At 43.4% G+C, this 24,428-nt stretch overlaps 1 protein-coding gene across 1 annotated transcript in view; it reads right to left on the bottom strand.

Moving 5' to 3' along the window:
• Positions 1-24,428, bottom strand: part of FANCG (FA complementation group G) — a 176,787-nt gene that overhangs the window by 21,645 nt on the left and 130,714 nt on the right. The window contains exons 11-12 of the mRNA XM_069212638.1: positions 20,902-20,942; positions 7,375-7,530 (exon numbers count right to left, since the gene is read on the bottom strand). Of these exons, the coding sequence (XP_069068739.1) occupies positions 7,375-7,530; positions 20,902-20,942 (197 nt within the window). The remainder of the gene's footprint in view (positions 1-7,374; positions 7,531-20,901; positions 20,943-24,428) is intronic.

The raw sequence follows: 24,428 nt of genomic DNA, 5'->3' as shown, positions 1-24,428 counted from the left end.
TAAGGCGTTACTGAAGGTAAGTAACTTGTTCAATACTACTCAATAACTTCAGAGTACAGTCAATACTCTGAAAATTAATTCTAGTAACAGATATGTAATGAGTACATTTAAAAATGTTACAAACAACAGAACCCAGAAGGTGCTAGCACCTTTGATGGATAAGTTATGACCTGATATGACTCTCATACCATCAGATTGCTTCTTACTCACTCTCTATCCTTCATCTTTGCCATATTATTGGCATTTCTTCCTGACCAGGATTGATTTTACCCCTTCTCCCTGTCATGTTTTTGTGACTGTTTAACTGTGTGCTCATGCATTCTCTCAGTGACAGTCCCTTTTTCAGTCTCATTCTACACCATCTGCCCAAGCCACATACATCAAAGAAAAGCTCATATTTCAGTATCCTTAGTTTTAATCAATCAGTCAGGTGCTAAGCTACTTTTTAAAATTGGGCCCCATGGCCAACTGATTTTATGGGGATGCTTTTGTTTGACTTGGTTAATTTTGGTAGCATTTATGTGTTTTTGGTTTTAAAGTGGTCTGGCTGACTGGTGGGGCTCACAGTACCTTAATGTTATCCTCAAGATAAGGAGAGATGGAGTTAAAGTCCAAAGGGAGGATGTAATTCTCCACTCATCGCCAAATTGTGGTGTAATCCAAGAGGAGAGTAATCCAAGACGTCAGCACAGAGGTAAATTAAAGTGAAGTTTATTCCATCAGTAAGGACTCTAACCTCCATCTATAGCTTCCAGTCTTCCAATCATAATAGATTCCAACATGGAATACAGAATGCAGAACGCAATGACCAACACATGAGCCTGAGAAAAGAGCAGAGCAGTGCCCAAAGAATGGTCTCTGTCCACTTTTAAGGCTTTTGCTATTCCACAATCTCACCACCCAAACAACAAAAGAAAGAAAAGTGCTTGGTGTTCCCATTATTGTCCTCAGTGTATGGTCATCAGTGTCCACTTGGGGGACAATGTCTAGTCACTGGTTTTCAGGGGTCAGTTACGGATCCACCTTTGGCTATCATTGAGGACTAAAAAATACACCGGGTCAGATCCCAATGTAGGGTCTCAAGGGTAGCTTTAACTTCAGTTGCCTCTGCCTTGAAATTTCACGGTCACTGTAGAGATTTTTCAGTGGTGGGGCACTCGGAGCAAGACAAGGTGATGCCAGTAGTTACTGGCCGTTGGTAAGTACAAAGTCATTATTGACATCAGCTTTGACCAACACAATCTCCAGTACCAAAAGGGCTAGAATGATGGTTCTGATAGTTCTGTATATGGGACAACCACCTCCAGACAGCAGAACCATTTCTGCACGTTATGCCCTTAGTCTTTTTTATGCAGCTCCAAATCCTCCAGCAGGAAAAGCCTGAAGCTATTGCTGATGAAGTCCCTCAGAAATCGGACACCTTTGCTGTGAGGTCCAGCTGACGCTCCAGAGGTCTTGGAAGTCCAAAAATGTACAAACTTTTCAGAGTTTCTGAAACAGCTTCTCTTGGTTACTTCTAAGTCTCTCATGACCTCAGGGATAACACTTAGGGGCCAGGATTAACTCCAGCAAAAGCCATGAGCAGGGTCCATTCCAAGTCCAGTTGCTACTGGCCAGCTTGGCACTTGCAGCTTGTTATGTCCCTGTAGCTACCGAGGAGGCCAGCCAACTGACTCTTGGAGTCCACTTCTTAGTCTCAAGTAGTTGCAGGAGGAGGTTCAGCCCTTCAGGTGTCAACATAGGTCACTGATCACAGGACCAGTCCTCTTCTGACCTTCTGCAGGTCCAGAAAGTGTTCTCATGAGCTGGGTATGAGGCATCACATTTGTAGGATTCACTATCCAGTGGGTGGGATGTGAGGGGGTGACTCCTGGAGATTCCCTAATCAATGAGGAAAAAGTTCACAGGGTCAAACCTTCCCACTCTGTGCAGCATATCCTGCAACTATCACACAGTACACTATTCTAAGTAAAATTCAAGAGAGCACAGCCTTTCTGCTTTTGGAGGTGGCTTGTGTGCCACCCAGGGGCGTGATTAGGAACATGAGCAGTCCCCTCCTCTTCCTTAGCTATACCAAACTTTTGCTGCAACTAGTTCCCACTTCCACTGGGCTTGCTCCCAACTGACAGCAGAAGGCCTAAAGAACAAAGGCTTTCCTTCTTCAGGTCTCCCCTTAAACCTAACTTTAAAAGGAGAGGCCTCACCCTAAATCCTTTCACATTAATGAACTTCCTGAATCCTCCCCAGCTGCTCTTCCTGAGCTGATATGTGGCATATACCTCAAACCCAGCCCTTCCTGTGAAAATGCCCAGTCCATTGTTTCTGCTCTGGGAGCAGTTTTCACACCTCATTAATGGGAAATGTATGTCATTATAATGCCTGCCTTTACCACACATGCATTTTGCACACAGCCTTTACCACGCAGATGGCCTTACCATGCATGCCTTTACCACGTATACATATGTAAGGTAAGTAAAACCTATAGGTCACCAGTAATAGTTACTTGCGAGAACTATAAAAGGTCAATTGCAGCGGTTCTGTTTGTTTAAATTAGTATGTTTCCACTGACATTAGCACATAACTAGATTGTCACTTCATACTTTGTTTTTTTTCAGTGAATTTTTTGGATTTTGTTTTCATTGTAAAGTGACACCAACACCATGCTGCCTTCAGCTGTTCATTCAAGCCCTCGCAGGCAGCCAACAGCATGCTGTGTCGGCAGGCAGCCAACAGCATGCTGCGCAAAAGCTGTGCGCAGAGGGGAGGGTGTTGGTGGACAAGGTGTGGCATCCAAACCTTCACTGGTGCGCACGGCTGCATATAAAGGGTGGAATTTTAATTAAGGCTAAGCTACTGACTTTGTCAAAGGGTCAGAATACCAAGATATTAAAAGTGGGCCTATTGGCTTGATAAAGGAGCAGGATATCAACAAATATAAAGCACATGTATTGTCTTTGTCAAAAAAACACCAATAATATATATTTCATTAATTTACACAGAGCAATGTTTAATAAAAGTGATTGTCATACAAAAAATTAATAAAGATAAAAAAAAAAAATCATCAACGTGTCTTTGGGTCTCTTTTAAACATCTATCAAACTACAAAGTACAGCCATAGAATCACCTACAAAGGGACTCTGCACTTCAGCTGAAGAGAATAGAGCTTCAGCTACGAGTGCTTTATAAAAGACTATGGTAAGCTCTGCTTGGTTCAAGGAGTTGATGGCCTAGGAGACGTGCTTTTTTTAATGTTGCTGGGGGCTGCTGCACTCCCTGCAGATACCCACAACATTAAAATAAATGCTTGGGGTTCCCCTGCACCTTTTAGAGACACCAACCTGCTCCAGAAATATATTTAAAAAGCCTTTGCAGGGCATTATGGGGTACTTCTTGCAAGAAGCAGTGAATAATAAATGAGCGAATACTGCAGCTCATTTTGTATTCATTCAGTAGTGTTTTACAATTATTTTTTGGGCGTCCCGGTGCCCACTTGGGACACCCAGATCTTTATTTTTATCGGGTGCCACCGGGTCTGTGCAAGTGTCCCCATGGGCAGCGCAGAAGCCAGCAAAGTGGGCCTTTTTTTCTTCTTCAAATAGTGGGGTGCCCAGTTCCCCATCCAGGGTACCGCATAGAATTTTTAACGCTGCAGGGGGAGCCTTAAGGCCCCCTCAGCCCCACCATCTCCCCAGCCTGCACCCATCCTAAGTCCAGGTACTTCAAGAAATCAGTGCATTAAATCCAATGTAATGCTTAAATCAAATTTAATGACACTAGTGGGCAAAGTGCTTTAGACCTGACGCGCTGAGGTAGTGTTTCCCCAAACCTTTTGCTTTTTCTACACGGTTTTGCTGATTCTCTTTAAGTGCCTCTGGGGCCCTACGTGCTTTCCCACTGTGAATACAGTATGAAAGCTTGCACACTTTCCTAGCTATGCCAAACAAGACCTGAATGGTCGCACTTGCACCTGTGTGGTGTCCTATTACTTGCGTCCAGCCTGCCCATGAAGGACTGTGAGTGCGCCAGAGAACATGTGCCCATGTCCTCTTATACTCTTTCTGTTTTCACTAAACATGAGAGATGCCCTGCCCATAGGTTAACATGGGGATAGGTTACAAGTGATCCTGAACTGCAACAGTGGATTGCAGTGGAACAGCCTCATGATGTTTACTATCACTGGATTCATAAAGACAAACTCCTTCCCATGGTAAAGGTGGTTTTGTCAGTAATGCTCTAGAAATGCCACTTCTAAGAAGTGGGCATTTCTATGTTTTAAAAACTCTCCTTTGGTGCCTTTTAATTCCAACTTCATTTCACTGGAGGCTGGTGAAAGCACATCTGTGCATTCCCCAGCACCAGCAATAAATGTGGGCAACCGGAATGACAGGTCTCTACCAGTTGAGGGCCTGGCTTGATAGACTGGAGAGAGAGGTTTTGACACTCTGCCTCTCGGAGCCAGATCATGGCCCCACAAAAGATAACGATCTTTCCATTCCAGGCATTCCATGGCCCTATGACAGACAGGACTGAAATTTAGGGAGACATCTGTGGTTCAAAGGGCAACCCTTTGAACCACCCCTAACTTCAAAGGCACACTTTAGTATATCTACTGGTACCACACTTCAGCAACTTAGAGCTCCGCTTGCAGGAACGTGGGATGGAGATGCTGGACCGCATGGTGCACACTGCCAGAGGGCTCTGTTGTGCACAAGGAGTATTTACTGCCCCCAGGAAGGGACTGCGCACCATTCTGAAATTGTGGTTGGCCTGGGCAAACTGGTCGCTGCAGTGTAGCACTCGGAAGTGTGCTCTGCAAGGGTACGACGGCGTGCCCCCTGTTCTTTTGTGGAGGTCTCAGGGACATTACAGACCTCCAATGAGGGATCTACACCTTCTACCGGTGTCATCTGGAGAGCGGTGCCCTCGTAAGTACTCACATCATTGGCTGATCTTCATCGGGCAGCAGCAGTGCAAGCGCTGAAGCAAGTATACTATCTGGAGACCAGATAACCTGCTGGACTTCAGTGTGGGTGTTATTTTAAGGTAAGGCAGACCTACTAGCTTTGTCAAATTATCAGCAGGTCTAGTGGCTTAATCATGGAGTTAGCACATCAACATATTTAAAGCAGACCTATTGTTTTTAATTAGAAAGTCACTAATAACTATATTCAAGAGTATACGTTATAAACTGACAGATTAAAAAAATATTTCAAAGTAATTGTTTTATAATTTTTTTAATAAAACTTTATTTAGGAACAAAATCAACATGCCTGAGTCTTTTTGTTAACATTTCTCAGGCCACAACTGCAGCCATAGAACCCACCACAAGGAGGCTCTGCAGTCCAGCTGAAGATCATAGACCTCCATCTTGTAGTGCTTAAAAAAAATATAGTTGGGTCATGAATTTAATGACCCATGAGACTTACTGTTTAAAAAGAAAAAAATGCCCCCCCCTTCTAAAAATGTAGCTGGCCTGAGGGCTGGGGTCCCTGGGGCTGAGATCAGCCACGCATCCGCCTCCTTCTATAAGTGCACAAGGCTCTGGGGGGAAGGAGTCCCTGAGGCAGATATCAGCTTGGGACGGAGCCTAGCATGCCCCTTCCCCATAATATATATATTTTTTAAAACACAACGCTGGTTTAACCTCTGGCCCACTTGGAAGTGGTTATTTTTTTTTAAATGGCGACTGCCGCTATTTTTAGTTTTACCGCAATCCTGTGGGAGTCATGCGGGATCCTTGCAAAAAAAAAAAAAAACATTTCTTTTTGCTTTTCTGCCTCAGGAAGTCCCTTCCCAAAAGGGCTGGGTGGGAGGCAGGGTATCCCTACCCTGTCTCCTTATACTCTTTCTGAAAAACATTTTCAGGACAGGGGACCGAGTCCCAGAATCCTGTAATAGCGGCTGCAATATGTATTTTCATGTTGCAGCCAGCCAAAATGAGTGCTCGCTCTGAGGAAGCCCTCTCAGTCAATCAGAATGCTTACATTTTTAACTTCAGCCCAGCGGTCTAGATACACAAAGGGCCTGATACACAAAGGTAAAGTTAGACTAAAAGTCTACCTTTACTACTTTTTAGTATTCACAAAGATAAAGTTACTACTAGTAACTTTACTACTAGTATTTGTTAGTAGTAGTAACTTACCTCTGTGAATACCAAAAAGACTTTTGATCTAAGTTAGACTTTTCGTCTAACTTAACCTTTGTGAATTGGGCCCAACATTTTTAATCCTTAATTTCTCAAAAACTACTGAATGGATTTACACCAAAAGCACTCTTTCTGGACCAAGATTTAGAATTCTGCTAAATTTGAAAACTCCCCTTGGAAATTGCATGGGGGATTAGCATTCTGCACCCCGCCTGCTTGACGGATCACTCTGAAACTATCCAAAAAGGAGCTGAGTAGAAAAAAAAACCCAAACCCTAAAATTATCTTTACTTCTCTTTACCACTACCCATCCTTGAGCTCTAAAATTACCACGGTAAAGGCATTTGCGTAGTAAAGGTGGTAAAGTCATGCGTGGAAAAGAATGCATGGCACAGGATGTTTGGCTGGCACGATCATCTATCAGCAGGATAATCCTAATTAGCGTGCTGACAGATGGAGGTTCAGACAGACAAAGTAAAACTTTCTTTAAAAGCCACTTTCCCTAAATATTTATTACAAATCTGACTTCAACATTAAAAACAGTGTTCCAGTAAATTGTCCCAAACTGGAGATAGATGAGTTATTTTATTCTGAACTTTAGTTTATGTCACATGACAGCTACAGCCCCTTACAGTGAAAATAGTTTTTGGGTGGTAAACACTCTAGGTACATGCCAAGGTCATTTTTTTGCATGTATCACCTTTAAATACACCTTTAATACAAAGCCTACTTACAGGTGACGTATTTAATATTTAAACTAAGGATTCTTTCCTGTCAAAAAGGGTTATTTTGACAAGTTTGGATTATTTTGACCAGTTCATCTGCAGTTTTAAAAGCTGCAGATGTCAAGGCACACAGGTAGGCCTGAAGCCATGTTTCCTTTGTCAGCCTAGTGGGTGGCACAAGGTGGCTTGGAGACTACAGGTGACATTTAACAAGTCCATGCCATTGGTGTATTCCCTGCACCATATAACATGGCCTTCTTGGGAAGTTAAATATGCCAATTAGGAGGCAGCTAACTTTACCATGTTTTAGGGGTCAAAGTACAAACACTGGGGATTGGATAACAGTACCCTAGTGTGGAGAGTTAAAAAACCAGCATTATCAGTCCCAAAAAAATGGGAGTGACCACATGAAAGGCGCTCTCTCACACCAGGCAATCTGCTTTCACATATATCTTCTCAGTCAGCCCATTTATCTGCACCCAGTTCTACTGCCTGTGCAAATACCTGGAGACACCTGCAAGCAGAGCTGCAGGTTCATCAGTGCTTCCTTCTCTTTTCCCATCTCCAGGAACTGGACGCCTCTTCCTAAAAGGGCCAACGCCTTCAATGTCTCCAAAATGTTCACAGGTCCTGGAGGATCATATACAGCTGTATCAGAGTCTGTGAAAAAGAAGAAAAGTTATATTTTCAGCTCGTAGGACGACTAACACTGATTTAGGTTATGTCAGTAGATTTGCAGGCATTAGCCGTATTTAAGAAATAATAATAAAATTAAAGTTAAAAAAGTACATTTATAGTTTTTTTAATTTGCTTTTTTATTATTCCTTAGCCTTTGACTTGTCCTATTTCTTTTTGCACATTTGCTGTGATGAAATTCCATTTTTGTGTAAGTGTCACACCCTTATGAGCTAAATTCCTCAGCAGTGTTCAGCCAAGGTAGGAAGGGCATGAGTGTGCCCAGTGTCTGATTCTTTGTGGCCCTACATGTGGAAGACCTGTGGCACTGCCTAGAGAAGGTGGGTTAAATGATAGGGTCAATACAGCAATAGAATAGAGCAGGTAGAACAGCCTAGAGACGCCTAGTTGTCATTGGTGTGTATGGAAATATGTGATTGGGTAGATCACTGAATAGGACTGCCTAAGGTTTGTGTGGGAGAGCAAGAGACATATGAGAAGTCAAAGCTGTGAAAAACTGCACAGCACCACTCCTGAGGTGTTTAGCCAAACAATGCTTATAGTGCCTAATACCACAGTTTTACTATTCCCCGGGACTCTCAGCTACAGGTGTTACTTTTACTCATTTTATCAGCATTGGAAGGATGAGAAAACATAGGCCCCACTGCCATTGTTGGAGACACGATCATGGCACTCAAGAAGATCTGCAAGTTGGCAACATGTTTGGGGCTCTGCATAGGCAACACCTTCTGGTTTGATTGTTATATCTGAGCAAGTCATGCTATACTGCAGGATGAGTGCTGAGTCCAGAATCTTGAAGCCAGACAGCCAATGTTTGGGAGGTTCCTCACAAGGACCCTTGGCAGCAATCAACTTGGTGCCCCCACAGACAGGAATAAGAGGAATAGAGCCAATATTAGATAAAGCAAAGATCTATTCATGACGCTGCCCTCTGACTTTAAAGGTGGCATAAAACTTGTTTGGCTGATGGTATTCAGATAAGATTATTGCTCACAAGTGCCCATCTTGGACCAGGGATATTCAAATAGATGGGAATCAATCAATCAATCAAAGGATTTATAAAGCGCACTACTCACCGCGTTAGGGTCTCAAGGCGCATTATCCTCAGATGGTAGGGAGAGGCCAATCGGAGTGGAGCAAATAGGATGTACAATTGCCCAGCTTGTGTTTCTGGGAATATGACGAGGGATTATTCTTGGGACCCCATATTCCCTCTTCACAACATGGAGAAACAAACAGTTACGGTACTATGCATGAAATACAGGCCTTACTAACAAAACCAAAATGGGTCCATTTTTATAGTGTATATCACTGCTGTTTTGGTTTTGGCCCTCGGTTGTTCAATATACCCCAAAACAGTTGTTTTTCAGCAACTAAACACAGTTATGTACATTAAGAGTACATATTAAAATATAATAAATAAGTTAATTAAAGGGAAGCACTGATGAAGGTTTACTTCCCACAGTGCACACCACAGCCACAGCACGCACAGTAACTCCTGGAGCAGTGACTAGGGTGTTGCAAATTGCTGGATCCCCGCACTGCGGATCTGGGCGGTAACGTTCAAATCCCAAGGCAGACATCAAACTGCATGAGCGAGTTCTTGTATTGTGAGCTGCCCCTTCCCAGTGATCTACCACATTTGATGGGTATTGTGTCCTGAGAAGGAAACATGACCTTGGCCCTGAAGAAGACCTCCATTAATAGTGTTCCTAACAGTTGGGGTCAAAGCATGCTAGCACTTAATACGTAGCATTATTGCCCACTTCAGGAGGTGGCCAAAGACACTCCTCTTCCATCTCTGCTTCAGCTAATATTACCTTCCAGTAGCCCAGGCTTCTCCAACGAGTAGCTCATGAGCTACGGGTAGCTCTCCTGCTCCCTGAACGTACCTCTCATGTGACCAGCCTATACTACTAAATTAGACTTTTTGAATGGTTACATTAATGTATGCATACTTTAATTGAAAAGTGTGCATTAGAGATGAAAATATGTACCTTTTCAGAACTCATAAGCTGATTTTTGGAGAAAAACTGTTGAAATTCAAAATATTTTTAAAGCTGATATTTGATTGATCCATCATGCAGAGTTGGGGAAATTTATTAGTAATATAATTAGGTTGGTGCCAGGGACATTGCCCATATGGCTGTTATGTATTACACATGTAGAGGCATTTCACTTTGAGAAAGCACTTTTTTACATTACTGCCAGCATCCCTGCCTGATGCACTGAGGACATTACGGCTAGCAATCTTGCATATGCACACTTTGTAAACCTTTCTCATGGGGTCACTTTTAAAACTCTAATAATATTAGCAGCTCGCAATGACTTAAATTCAACATAAGTAGGTCTTATTACAGAAAAGGTTGGAGACCCCTGCAATAGTCCTTCTTCAACTGAATGCTGCCTCTCCCCTCTACTTGTTCCTCTTCCCTCTGGGTCTACTCAATGGTGGCCCTACTGCCAGGTATACAGCTATACTTGTGATTTATCGCACTTACGATTTTTAATGCACTCCACTTATTTGTACAGGTATCTGTTAATTGTAAAGCGGCTGAATGCCCTCGATGCTAATGCGCTTTATAAAAACGTTAAATACATTAAAAAGACTAGAAGGCAGATCTCCTACTGTGCAAAACCTTCATTAATACACTCCCGAAGTAAGTATAGATTACCGTCTTCAAGAAGCCCCTCATTACCACCACCAATGTTTATCCTAAATGGACAACAAATAGAAGAGGTTTTAACTATATATAAGCAGTCAACCAATTTATACATATTTTAGTCTACTAAAAGTAAGGGCCTGATTTAGATCTTGGCGGTGTTACCGCCAAGCCGCGTTGGCAGCGGTCCCGAGAAGACCGTCAGGCCGAAGGTGTTCCGCCCGCAGTATTTAGATGTTACAGCTCTGCAGGCAGAGGACTGGCGATGGATTTCTGACAGAGGGAGAATGCGGCGGGACTCAATGGACTTTGTACAATGGCACAGGCTATGGAATAGAGGTAATTGACACACACACTGTCCCTTATCCCTATGTGTTCCCCTGCACTGCACACTACACAACACACTACATACACACCATCATTCATTACAATTCCAACACAACCCGTACATGCTGAAAACAAACATTGACATACATCCATGACACAACACACACACCATTGACACTGTACCCACATACGACACAACCAAAACAACCAACACAACTACACACTCAGCTACACAAATACACTCACACAAAGGCACAACTACACACATCATAACAACGTCTGTCACACAACAACACCACTCACCTCACCTGAATGTGTCACAGGCAACACAACATACACAACATCGATGTCACATTCAAATGAAACACATACTGACACAACCACACCACTGACTCCAGCTCCCTCCACCTCAACCAGGCAATCCACACACACACACACACACATCCACTAACTCACATACAGAACAGATAGCACAAACCTACCAGTACAGGTCCCCTTGCAATGCACACACATGGACACCGTTGTCAAGTGTGAGTGTACTGTCATTGTGGTGCCAGCATTCATTTGGCAATGAATGGTGAAACCACAATGACAGTTATGTATGTGTGTCGTGTGTGTTGTGCCAGTGTGTCCCAAGTAATGTGTGACACAATTGTCTCCCCTACATAAGCATGCCACAGTGATTTAAAAAAATTACTGTGACAAGCATATGCCTGGAGTGGTACCGACCTCCTGTGCAGTGCCCACCCAATTTACCATGGCAAAGCGGCATCCCTACCTGTGAGTCCGGCAAAGGGGGGGTAGTGGTTTCCCTGTGGGACGGGGGAAGCAGTGATGGCAGGTGTTGTCCAGTCGTAGACGGAGGTGGAATGGGGGAAAAAAAGGTGCGTTCCCCCCCCCCCCCGCAATCTGCCAACTCAAAGGTGGAGGTCGGACCGCCCCTTTTTGCTTGGTGGTAAGGCACATCCAAATCTGTGCGGCGGGAAGGGTGGCTGGGTCCACCCGGCATCCACTTTTCCCTCTCCCGCCGTTGACGCGGGCAGTGTTTCTGGGAGGAGGCGGTGGTTCGAATGCAGGCTTTCGGCTCCAACATCTAAATATGGCAGGCGGACCGCCATGGCGGCAGACAGGTTTTCAGTCGAAATTCCGACGGAGGGACCATTACCACTAACATCTAAATCAGGCCCTTCGTTTTGAGGGAAAACTGAGGCAGGTTTGCAGGAACTTCTACAGAAAAATGTTATGATATATGTGTGGTCTTTATATTTTCTACAGGGGCTTCTTTTAGTGTTATGTGCTAAATCCCAAGGAAAAAAGGTTGCTACACAACTTCCTGTTGGTGAAAGACTTATCCTAATTTTAATATCCAATTCAACAGGTGAAAAGGATTTTTGCACTTGTTAGTGCCTCGGTTCTGTGGCTACTTTTACCACCAGCCTAAGAGACAGTGGTAAACTAGGACGTAAAATACACTGAGCTGAATTCACCCGCAAATCACAGCACGCAGATTTATCCTATCACAGACACTAGCCAACCACAGTCATGGCGTTGTGGATGACTCTTGGGGAATTGTATGTGTTGATATATTGATATAGATTTCAAAGATGTTTCATCACCTTGAGTATTTGGGGTGGGGGGTTCACACCCCCCACTTGCTACTTTCCAGGTTGGGATGCTGGCAACAGTTCTCAGTCTCACCCATGCACTTGCACTAAACAGTACCAACATAATGCTTATGTAACAACTCCCCTGCTTCTAAGCACAATATGAAATGATTCAGCCCACATGGTCTAAAGGTATTTACTGCCTTTGTGAAGCAACAAGACAGCGCTTAGACACACAATGGTTATTTTGGTTAAGCATATAATCAAGGAAAGGGACCCGTACAGTAAAGTAGTATAAAGTTACCTTTGTGCTGGCACGGTTACTCTTCTAGTCTATAGACTCTTTCAAATTATCAATTTCTGGGTGTCTCTGAAACATAGGGGTGAGATCCATAACTTGTGCCTACCGCTGTTAGTACAGAGTTTTGCACGTCTGATTTAAGCATCCAATGTTGCATGTCCACATTCCTACCTATACATGCATTCTTGTAAGTCCAATTGTTAAAAAAAATATTGTTATCAGTCTCAGTTTTCTGCTTGACATTTCTGTGCAAGAGCTTTATGACAGACAAGTATCTCCCTTGAGAACACCAATGACAAGCCCCTAGCCCCGCTGGAATGTTCCCTGATGTCACGTCAAACTTCATATGGCGATGAGACTTACAGGGAGTGCAGAATTATTAGGCAAATGAGTATTTTGACCACATCATCCTCTTTATGCATGTTGTCTTACTCCAAGCTGTATAGGCTCGAAAGCCTACTACCAATTAAGCATATTAGGTGATGTGCATCTCTGTAATGAGAAGGGGTGTGGTCTAATGACATCAACACCCTATATCAGGTGTGCATAATTATTAGGCAACTTCGTTTCCTTTGGCAAAATGGGTCAAAAGAAGGACTTGACAGGCTCAGAAAAGTCAAAAATAGTGAGATATCTTGCAGAGGGATGCAGCACTCTTAAAATTGCAAAGCTTCTGAAGCGTGATCATCGAACAATCAAGCGTTTCATTCAAAATAGTCAACAGGGTCGCAAGAAGCGTGTGGAAAAACCAAGGCGCAAAATAACTGCCCATGAACTGAGAAAAGTCAAGCGTGCAGCTGCCACAATGCCACTTGCCACCAGTTTGGCCATATTTCAGAGCTGCAACATCACTGGAGTGCCCAAAAGCACAAGGTGTGCAATACTCAGAGACATGGCCAAGGTAAGAAAGGCTGAAAGACGACCACCACTGAACAAGACACACAAGCTGAAACGTCAGGACTGGGCCAAGAAATATCTCAAGACTGATTTTTCTAAGGTTTTATGGACTGATGAAATGAGAGTGAGTCTTCATGGGCCAGATGGATGGGCCCGTGGCTGGATTGGTAAAGGGCAGAGAGCTCCAGTCCGACTCAGACGCCAGCAAGGTGGAGGTGGAGTACTGGTTTGGGCTGGTATCATCAAAGATGAGCTTGTGGGGCCTTTTCGGGTTGAGGATGGAGTCAAGCTCAACTCCCAGTCCTACTGCCAGTTCCTGGAAGACACCTTCTTCAAGCAGTGGTACAGGAAGAAGTCTGCATCCTTCAAGAAAAACATGATTTTCATGCAGGACAATGCTCCATCACACGCGTCCAAGTACTCCACAGCGTGGCTGGCAAGAAAGGGTATAAAAGAAGGAAATCTAATGACATGGCCTCCTTGTTCACCTGATCTGAACCCCATTGAGAACCTGTGGTCCATCATCAAATGTGAGATTTACAAGGAGGGAAAACAGTAAACCTCTCTGAACAGTGTCTGGGAGGCTGTGGTTGCTGCTGCACGCAATGTTGATGGTGAACAGATCAAAACACTGACAGAATCCATGGATGGCAGGCTTTTGAGGGTCCTTGCAAAGAAAGGTGGCTATATTGGTCACTGATTTGTTTTTGTTTTATTTTTGAATGTCAGAAATGTATATTTGTGAATGTTGAGATGTTATATTGGTTTCACTGGTAATAATAAATAATTGAAATGGGTATATATTTTTTTTTGTTAAGTTGCCTAATAATTATGCACAGTAATAGTCACCTGCACACACAGATATCCCCCTAACATAGCTAAAACTAAAAACAAACTAAAAACTACTTCCAAAAATATTCAGCTTTGATATTAATGAGTTTTTTGGGTTCATTGAGAACATGGTTGTTGTTCAATAATAAAATTAATCCTCAAAAATACAACTTGCCTAATAATTCTGCACTCCCTGTATTTTTTTGTCCTGAGGGTTCTTTATTCTCTATACTTTGCCCTAGAGAGACAGGCAAGAATTCTGCCTCAGGTCTCACTTTCCTCTACGTTGGCAACCAGAGCTCCTGAAGTAAATCAACAAATACTGCACATGCTGGACGGTACTGCTTATAACCAGTCCTAGGGCCAGTTCTCCAACTAAGAGCCCATTATAGTTCAACATTTGCCCCAAATTTGTAAGGCAACGAATCAAAGTGAAGTTAATTTACCTTTTTGCCTGGCATCAGGCCCTTGGCGACCATTTAAGGTAAAACTCACACTTTTTTCTGTTGTGGATTCCTGTTGGATAGTTTTTTCCCACATCACAACCGTCTGTCCTCGGAAGATACTGCTCCAAGGGCTTATCTTCAAAACAGGCATTAACTTTCTCTTTTGCAATTCAGCCGATTTCAGCCGACTTAGAGGACAGCGGTGAAATGGGCTCCCATGGTGGCATAGGTGTCACCGTTGGAGGTGCACCAAGCTCATAATGTCTTGGAGGGCACCAGCTTCTTTGAAGACAATGCGGCCAGAGCCTGTGGAGGCATACAGTCAGGTGGCTTTGGAGTTGAGCATATGAAATTGCCATACAGCAGGATCTGGTCCACTGCTGAGGAGTGGCCCTAAAGGTAACGTAGATATCCAGAACAGGTAAAGCAATAGCTATCCGAAAGACCTTCACTTGTGCAAGGCCATCCAACAGAGCTGGGAACTTAGTTTTCATCTTTTTAAATATTGTAACCAGCTCCAATGATATGGAAGAGCCAGGGAATGATATGCCAAACGGTGGGATCCATTTTCTGAAGGAAAAAGGGGATTTCTCCTTCTCATGACGCATTTTGTGGAAACATATCTTGAAGCCGACATGTAAGAAAAAGGGAATGTTTCACCCGGTTGCGGAAAAGGTGAGCAATGTCATTACCAAAGAACCAAGAAGGGCTCCAGAACTACGCAGATGAAACAAAGAACTGATGTCAGTCTGCCAGTTGACACCTTCTGCACTCAGATGTCTTTACATCTGGGGCTGGAGGAGTTTGGCTGAATCAGCGTGCTGCCACCCAGTGGCGATGGAGAACTACTGCAGGGAAAAATGTTTTGGATCCAGTCCAGCGTCTGAAGGATATTCATCAGTTGCGGAATCTACAAGGATTTGTACTTTGAAACTTAGCAAACCGAAAAAAAGAGGCTGGACCAACACTAAATAAATGCAGATGAAAGCTGGGGCCCAGGAGGTCACAAGAAGCCACAGTGGATGTCTGTCTACTACTGAGGTTAAGAATATTCCATTGCACTTCTGGAGTAGTGAGGATACAGGATAGGAAACTTACTCTGCCTCTACTGGGGCTGTCCAGCAACTGAAGGCACAAAATATAGGATTACCTGGAATCTCCTAGAGTCAAATAGCCTTTGCTTGGCAATTTAGTGCAGGTATTGGAGAAAGAATCTGACTGGGCTGGTAAAAAAGAAAAGGAAGAGAGAGTCAGATAATGGTGCGATTAGAATTGTATGTCAAGTGAAGCAGTGCAAAGGAGGACACAGCCATATAATCAGTTATCCCGGGCATGCTACACAAACTATGAGCAAAGATCCAAGTTAACTGAATCAGCAACTAACCCAAAAGCTATAGCGGACGAAAAAGTTGTCACAACAGAATAATCATAAACTGTAATTGACATTCTGAAAGTTTAGCTTGTTGTAGAAATGAATAAAATGAATTCCCCAGCACAGTTCTCATAGGAGAAAAAAGCTGCAGGATTGGATATGTTGGTAGTTTCCTGAAAAGGCTGACAAAACATGCTGAGAAAATTATGAAAGATATCGTAATAAGCTATTTAAGAAAGAAGGAACCTGGTACTATTTCTCATAGAGGAACAAACATGCCCAGATGCCCGTATGATTCACATCAGACTAATTACACAATGAAGCAGACTATGTTTGCAAACACAAGAGGGAGGGAATGTTTTGAAAATCTTTCGCACTATCCTAGCAACAGAAATATTTTAGGGCCTTTCCATCCTTATCTGGTAGAATACAGAGAAGGTAGACTGGTTATACAAGTAGATTCCTATACCTGTGTTTGAAATGGAAGGGGAAGCTGCACGCTTGTGAACCAAAATGATGGTACATTTTATACATGACCATCAAATGCAAAACAAAAAAACACAACACCTAGGGGAATCCAAGATGGGGTGACTTGTGGGGCTCTCATCAGGTTCTGTTACCCAGAATCCTTTGCAAACCTCAAAATCTGGCCAAAAAAACACTTTTTCCTCACATTTCGGTGACAGAAAATTCTGGCATCTGAGAGGAGCCACAAATTTCCACCCAGCGATCCCCCATGTCTCCTGATAAAAACGGTACCTCACTTGTGTGGGTAGGCCTAGTGCCCACAAAAGGAAATGCCCCAAAACACTATCTGGACACATCAAAATTATCAAATACAAAACGACCTGTTTTTGAGGGGGGGGGGCTGCGTTTTTGGTCCTGGGCTCAGCAGCCATATCGGGAAACCTACCAAACCCAGACATTTCTGAAAACTAGACACCTGAGGGAGTCCAGGGAGGTGTGACTTCAGTGGATCCCCAGTGTTTTCTTACCTAGAATCCTCAGCAAACCTCAAATTTAGTTAAAAAATCAAAGTTTTCCCACATTTCTGTGTGGGATCACTGCACCGGGACAAATTTCCTACCACCCAACATTCCCCTCAGTCTCCCGGTAAAAATGATACCTCACTTGTGTAGGTGGGCTAAGTGCCTGTGACAGGGAAGAGCCAAAAACATGTTGAAATTAAGGGGAACCAAAAGCGGGTCCAAAAGGGCAGTTTGAAAAAAAACATTTTTAGGCTGACAAGTGCAGCAGAATTCTTATCGGTATAGATGAGACAATGCTGGGTGGTGGGAATTATGTTGGTTCCTGCAGATTCCGGAAGGTTCCATCACAAAAAAGTGGAAAAAATGTGTGATTTCCAGCAAAGTTGGAGGTTTGCAGGGCATTGTGGGTAAGAAAATGGTGCGGGTGCATGTGAAGCACACCACCCTGGACTCACCCAGATGTTTAACTTTTAGATGTGTCTAGGTCTTGTGGATTTTTCTACATGGCAGCATCCCAAAGTCCAAAAAGTGCAGCCCTCACCATTCCAAGTGGGACGATTTTGAGAGTTAGCCAAGCTGTCATGGCCCAAATGTAAAACCAAAACCCAAAATAATCAAATTTTCTCTTGCTTGCTGTGGGATAAGATGTTTTAGTGTGCGGGGGAAAGCTGAAAGACTGTTACCCCCTTCAGTTGGGGTGGGGCCAAAACCAGGCCCATACTGGTTGGTAGCCACCACCCCACTATTTTCTGTCTTTTTTTTAATTCCCTGGCAGCTAGTAGACTTTCTGCCCACCCCCTAACCCCAGGTGTGGATTAGGGGTAATTGCCCCATCTGCCCACTGGTGGGCAGAACAACTTTGGGCCCATTTATTTGGGGTGGGGGTATGGCCATACCCCCACCCTCTTATTTTGAAAAAAAAATCTTCCCTGGTCTCTGGTGGGCTATCTGCTCCCCTTGGGGCATATGGGCCTTCCAAAAATCTGCCCCGATATGGCCAAGAATAAAGTGCCCCCATGGGGAGCGACCCTTGCCCAAGGGGCTGCCCCCCAAACAAAACACACACATCAAACCCTGGTGTCTAGTGGCTTCTGCCCCCCCGGGGGCAGATCGGCCTAATAGAAATGGGCCAATCCGCCCCCAGGAGCGACCCTTGCCTAAGGGTTTGCGCCCCTCATCAATATACATTTTTCAAAAAATACCTGGTGCCTAATGGCTTCTGCCCCCCTGGGGGCAGATCAGACTAATCAATATAGGCCGATCTGCCCCCATGGAGGGCAGAATAAGCCTAGTAAAATTATTGCCCCCAGGAGAGCAACCCTTGCCTAAAGGGTTGCTCCCCTTATGACACAAAGAAAAAAATAGAAGAAAAAAAAACTATCCCTGGTGTCTAGTGGATTCTGACCCTCTGGGGGCAGAAAAGGCCTAATTATTATTTTTCCCTCCGGGGAGCGCCCTTCACACAAATACAAAAAAAAAAATCCTTGGTGTCTAGTTGGCATTTCTGCAGCCTGATCGCATCGCATTGTTCATGCAGCCAGCTTGGGGCCAGGGCAGGAAGCAGGAAACCTGAAGCATTTCAAAGGGAATTCTCTAAATACTTCTCCTACTTCAAAGGGGGCACCAGGTATAAAAATGGGACTCCCACACCACTCTTAAGTTCAATTTCTAGACCTGCAGAAGGACTGTCAGAGGACTGCCTGCTGCTGTTCACGTGTATTCCAAACAACTGCCTTGCTGCACCTGGAAGAACTGCTTTGCTGCCTGAGGTCTACCATGAACCCTCAGAGGCCAGTTGGCTGGTCTCCTGATCAGAGCCTCAGAGCCAGAAAAGGCAACAGCCATATTGAACCTGAACCTAAACCCAACCTGAGAGTCCTAACCCCCTACTTATGTTCCTCTAGTCATAGACCCTTGGTGGTGGTGCTAATGGTACTCAGATAGCTAAAATCCAAAACTTGTGACTTAAAAAATGTCTGGGTAGAAACTGCTGGAGAAACCAAGTGGAGACTGGGACCAACCTGCTTGTCTATCCACCAAAGGTGCATCACCTGTGTTTGTGGTACCTCCCGCTACGTCGTTCTCCACAGCAGCAAGTCCTATTCAGCGGTCCTTCGCCCGAGGGATATTCAGCCTTGTAGAACTCTCATTGGCTACAGCCTCCAGCCTCGTCCCGCTGGACATTTTATACTTCAGAAAAAGTGACTAAGTTTGAACAAAGAATCCTTCACCACAGCTTCATCCAGCAGCTCCCTGACGATGACGCTCCCTTGTCAGACACCTTCTGCTGCCTTGCAATATTCAACTTTACCTTCTCAGATCATTTTCTCTGAATTTTTTTTTAGGTCCAAAGGTAAGTGCTGGCAGGCCCAATTCACTCTTTATATCCGACCCATTGCGGTCGTCCATATTTTCCAACTTTTACCCGGCCTCGCACGCCTTGCTGTCTGCAGTTGGTGCTTTGATCTTTTAGGCACTATTTTTTACCTTATACTTAATTCCGGTTCTACTAATTGGATTTTTGTTGTTTTGGTGTCAAATAATTGAAAAAAATGTATATTTTTCTAAATTGGTGTGGGATTTTTCTTGTGTTGTGTTTTTACATTATTACTGTTTGTGTTCTGCATACTTTACACACTCCATTTAAGTTAAGCCTGACTGTCTTTGTGCCAAGCTACCAGAGGGTTGCACACGTTAACTTAGTGACTTTGTAGTTCACTCTGACAAGGAGTGTGGCTGTTGCTTGATTAGGGGTTACCCACCATTTAACCAACGACCCAATTTCTCACAGTAGTTTAGACATTGCCTCCCATGATAACCCAAACTTGTCTGAAATAATTTGCCCCCCCCGGGCAAAAAAATCATTTTCAACAACTATTCCAGGGATAGTAACTGCATCAATGAAAATATGAACCCATCACCTTCTCTTTCACCCCACTTCCTGGAGGAGCATTAGTTGGTACTGCTTTCCCAAGTTCAGCTACAGAGTTCTCTGGCACTTGTCCTGGGACCAGTGATACATCTCCAAAAGACTCCGACCCTAAGTAGCTGTTCCCTTCTCAGGGGCTGTGTATTCAGTAGCAGCGAGAAAACATTCACCTGATCCCATGGACAAACATCAGCTGGATTAAATATTACTTATCCCTTCCAGCTTCTCTCGGACCTCACCACCAGTCAATATTTAGCTCAGGAAAATACAGGCGTGCTGGTCCACTCAAGCTCGAGTGGCACCCTTTGAGACATCCCACTGAGCCAACGGGGACTGCTGGCCCAATTTATATACTGTTCAAGAAATCAATCCTGGCCTCTTCAGCTGATTCATCATGGATGGTCAAGTCTCCCACTGATCTAATTCACAGGCCGCCTCCTTGAAGCCTTGCCTACTGGAACCAGACACCGCCATAGACACGGATATGGAGGTCAGCAGCAGCGACCACGAAGATCTGCACTAGGCCACACACTACCATATTTGGAATTCATTATTTAGCCATGAGCCCGCACCTTTTCATCCCCTCTCATTCTCAGGAGAATGTGTGCACACCCAGTGTTCTGACAAAAAGTGAACCCAAAAGTAACTCCAAAGCGCTACACGACACCTGTGAACATCACTATGTGAAAGTCATTCATGGTGGAAACAAGCGACAAATTACATTCTCCGACAGAATCGCACAGACTGGTTTTGAACAGCTGATGTTGTCACAAATTGAGGGTTTCTTCATGAAGTTTTGAAATGAAAATTAGCTTTGAGATTAGTGCAAAATTCATTAGCTACTTGTAACAAAATGCTTCTTCAGCATTATGTTCCAGAAAAGAGATGGCTATCACCTCAGACTACAATCACTGTTGGAGCATGCCACGCCTGTTATGCAAAGCAGTCTAGCAAAGCAGAAACAAAAAAGTCTTACCTGATTTAACAAGCTGGACCTTGAAAAGCAAGTTGATAGACCTAGTGAGAAAATGCATTACCGTGGTCATTGAACTAACATTTTCGACAATAGACAGCATATGGAATAACTGTACAAATTAATAGCGTTAAAAGATTTAATGGAAAATAGAGAATTAGTCACTGTTCTGCAGAAAGATTCTTAGAGTTGTAGTCTTCCATAGGTTCACAAACCATATACAAGAATTAGTAGTCTGTGAAATCATGTATTCACTATTGGAATTCTCCCCAGATTAACAGGCTAATGCACTGAATGCCAGGAGATTTCTGGGAGGTGTGCCCTTAGGAGACAAGAAAAGGGTGCTTAACCTTTAACAACAGATGTGAAGCAATGATATCTTTACCAGATGATTCATATGCTTTGAACATCACCAGTCGCAAGCCTGCGACTCATCGATACATGAATAACATGGTAGCTTTACAAAACCATCAACACAATCACAACTATCCCATCCACTTCATCTTGGTTCTCTCTGAACTCTCAAGCTCTGCCCCTGTCAAATGTGACATGTGAGGAGCACACAGGGTGAATTAGCCATCAAGGAAAGAGCCCCACCAGGCAGCATGTAACCCAATGAAGGAGAGGTTATTTACTTGCAAACACATTTCTCTATTGCGGCTAAGTGTAATAAATTAATCAACATGTGTATATATATTTCCACCATTCTGCGAAGCCAATAACACCTTTTTTCAACAGGAATAACTTTTCACAAAAATGTTGCCTATTTAAAATAATATTTTCTAACTCAATTGGAACCCAGCCAAGGATTTTGTGTTGAGACACAATAAGTTTGCTTTGCTGATCATCACTGCATTTCTGACTAAATTCGTCCCACTGTGCTGACGAAGCATTTATGTGAGCAACGCCAACCAGAGCAACAGGAAACTTAAAATATGGCGTGCATATGGTGCAATGGCCTTACAGAATGAAACAAATGATAAACTAACAGTTAAAGTCCCACTGCCATGCTTGTTTCTGGCAAAATATGGACTAATTTCCAAGCGGCAGCTCTGCAGATGTCATCAACTGGATCTCTCTTCTGGCTTGGGACTATTAGAAGCAAAAATGCTTGTGCAAACAACTCAGCAGTTAAAGAGTGTTTTGGTTTTTCTGATATCTTTCGTTTCATCACAGTAGTATTGAGTGTCTCTTTTAAAATTTAGTGTGTGAAGGAATATATTTGGAGTAGAGGAATCCTTGGTAAAAAAAAATTATGCAAGAGAAATGATTTTCATTAAAGGAAACTCCAATATTGCCTTGGGGGGAAAAAAGGTGAGTTGTGACGGAAACCCGATTGTTATTCCTTCCCTGTGAAGGCCATGAGAACATGTGGAGCCCAGGACAACAAAGGAACTCTATTTTGTTCATTCTTCTGACTGTTGTAATATCCACTGCAACATGCAGTAGACATCCTGCCTTAGAAAGTTATGTAAGAAGAGGCCTTTCTAAGGCATATGCTGAAGGTCAAAGGTGTGCATCGGTTCAAAGAGAGGGCACATCTGTTTGCAAAGGACAACATTTAATTCACGGGGTTTTCTCAAAAGGAGAACTCCCTAGACGCCGAAAAGTTCTCAATCACTGGAACCGTGAAGGAGGTCTGCAAAGGACATTTTCTTTAAGCAATAACATCTAGATGTACTTCAATTGAAGAACCTGCTACACGAGATATAGCCAACAAAATCTGTATGTCTCTTCTAAACATCACTTAATAACTAGGAACAAATGATGAGTGTCTTCTATTTAAAGAAATACAAAGATTTCAAGATTTTCATACAGTTCTGAGGCAACGTTAAGTAGCTTCCCTGCAGGTATTCAGATGCCAAGCATTCAAGAAACAGAAGGCTGTGATGACTGATGCTGGTGGTCATTTGATGTATGAGATCCGGCCTTTGCAACAATCTCTTGTGTAGCTTAAATCACAGATAAAGCAGCCTGGAAACCACAGATGGTGGGGCCAGGCCAGAGCGATTAGGCTCTACCTCATTCTGGGTTGATGTAAGTTCTACAAATCTGGACACATAAAGCTAGGTGTACAAAGGATTTCTGTGGTCGCAAAGCACCCCGAAACCACCTCCCGCACCGTTCTGCCCAGCCCTCACTCCAATTCGGTGAAAAACAGGAGTTGCAACCGCAAACACTTTTTTACATACATACGAAACCCATTTACCATTCTGAAAACCATTTACAAATCACACAATTTTAGATATGATTACCTAATGGAATTTGGGAAGGGTGTGTTACGGGCATCCCTTCCGAATTGTGACTCGTAAGCTATGCATCAATTATTTGTGACAGTAATTCCAGTGGCAAACCACCAATCAGTTACAGACTCCCAAGTTGTGGTCCCTTTGGACCCTTTCCCATTTGGAAATGAGGGTGGTAACTCGAAGGGAAAAGCCAGTGGTGCAGAGGACCACAGCCATCGCACAATGAAACTGATTTTTTTTTCAAAATTGAAAATATTTCTTTTTTTTTTTTTTAAAGTAGCCCATTTCTTTTACGCAAATCAGGCAACTTAAAAAACATTTGTAAATCAAACGACAAGGATGGGAGTCCGATGTTTCTTGCAGGCCACCATCCCCGTCATTGCAGCTAATCATAGGAAGTCATAAATCTTGATCCGCGCAATGAATATTAATTATGCAATGCATTCTGCAACACACTGCAATTGCCTTTTTTACAAACCAACCTACTGGTACAAAGGTGAACTAGCAAAATAAAGTACTGGTCCCAAAAAGTCAATGCGCAATTTGCAACCACTTTTCGCAATCAATATGGAGGTACATCTATCACATTGACTCCAATTTGTACGTCCTACCATGATGAAAAGGTGATGGAATTACAAAATTGCCAAAGATTTCTTGAGTTACTGATAATAAAATTTATGGTCTTCTGAGATCTGCTTAAAGTGTCTGATTCACATTTTCCAGACCAGTAAGAGGGAGTGATGTAACCCATAACCTGTGGGCCAAAGAACAATGATAGATTGTTCTGCCTTTGTTCGAGAAGATCCCGGGTCTTGTTTCTCAGGTTCGCTGAGGTAGTACATGATAGTGGATTTGCTTGTATGCACCATGATTACTTCGGACATGGCCCATGGAAGAAAAAGACTTGAGGGTTTGATGGAAAAGCCTTCAGATCCATCATGTTAATAGGTATGACTTCTTTCTCTGCAACTAAGTTCCTAACTAGAGAGAAGCTGAGAATGTCAGATCGAGCATCTTCAGCTGACACAATTCTTTAGGATTATTGGTCAAACACAGGGTAACTGCTGCATAGGAAAGCTTGATATGTGCCATATGTTGAAAGCTCTGCCATATATCCTGTTGAACATATAATTCAGTAGAATCCTGGCAAATTCTCTTTCATCAGCTTCCATCAGGTATTATATTTTATCCCTGGAGGCTCAACTGACCTAACAATGTTCTATGAGACCTGTCCAAAAGTGCTGCAATGCACACTGGTCCCACTGATATGGCAAAAGTGAC

This window comes from Pleurodeles waltl, chromosome 1_1 (assembly GCF_031143425.1).
Source record: "Pleurodeles waltl isolate 20211129_DDA chromosome 1_1, aPleWal1.hap1.20221129, whole genome shotgun sequence".
NCBI classification, from domain to species: Eukaryota; Metazoa; Chordata; class Amphibia; order Caudata; family Salamandridae; genus Pleurodeles; species Pleurodeles waltl.
The sequence above is the reverse complement of the archived record's forward strand: the minus strand, read 5'-3'. Positions and strand labels throughout refer to the sequence as shown.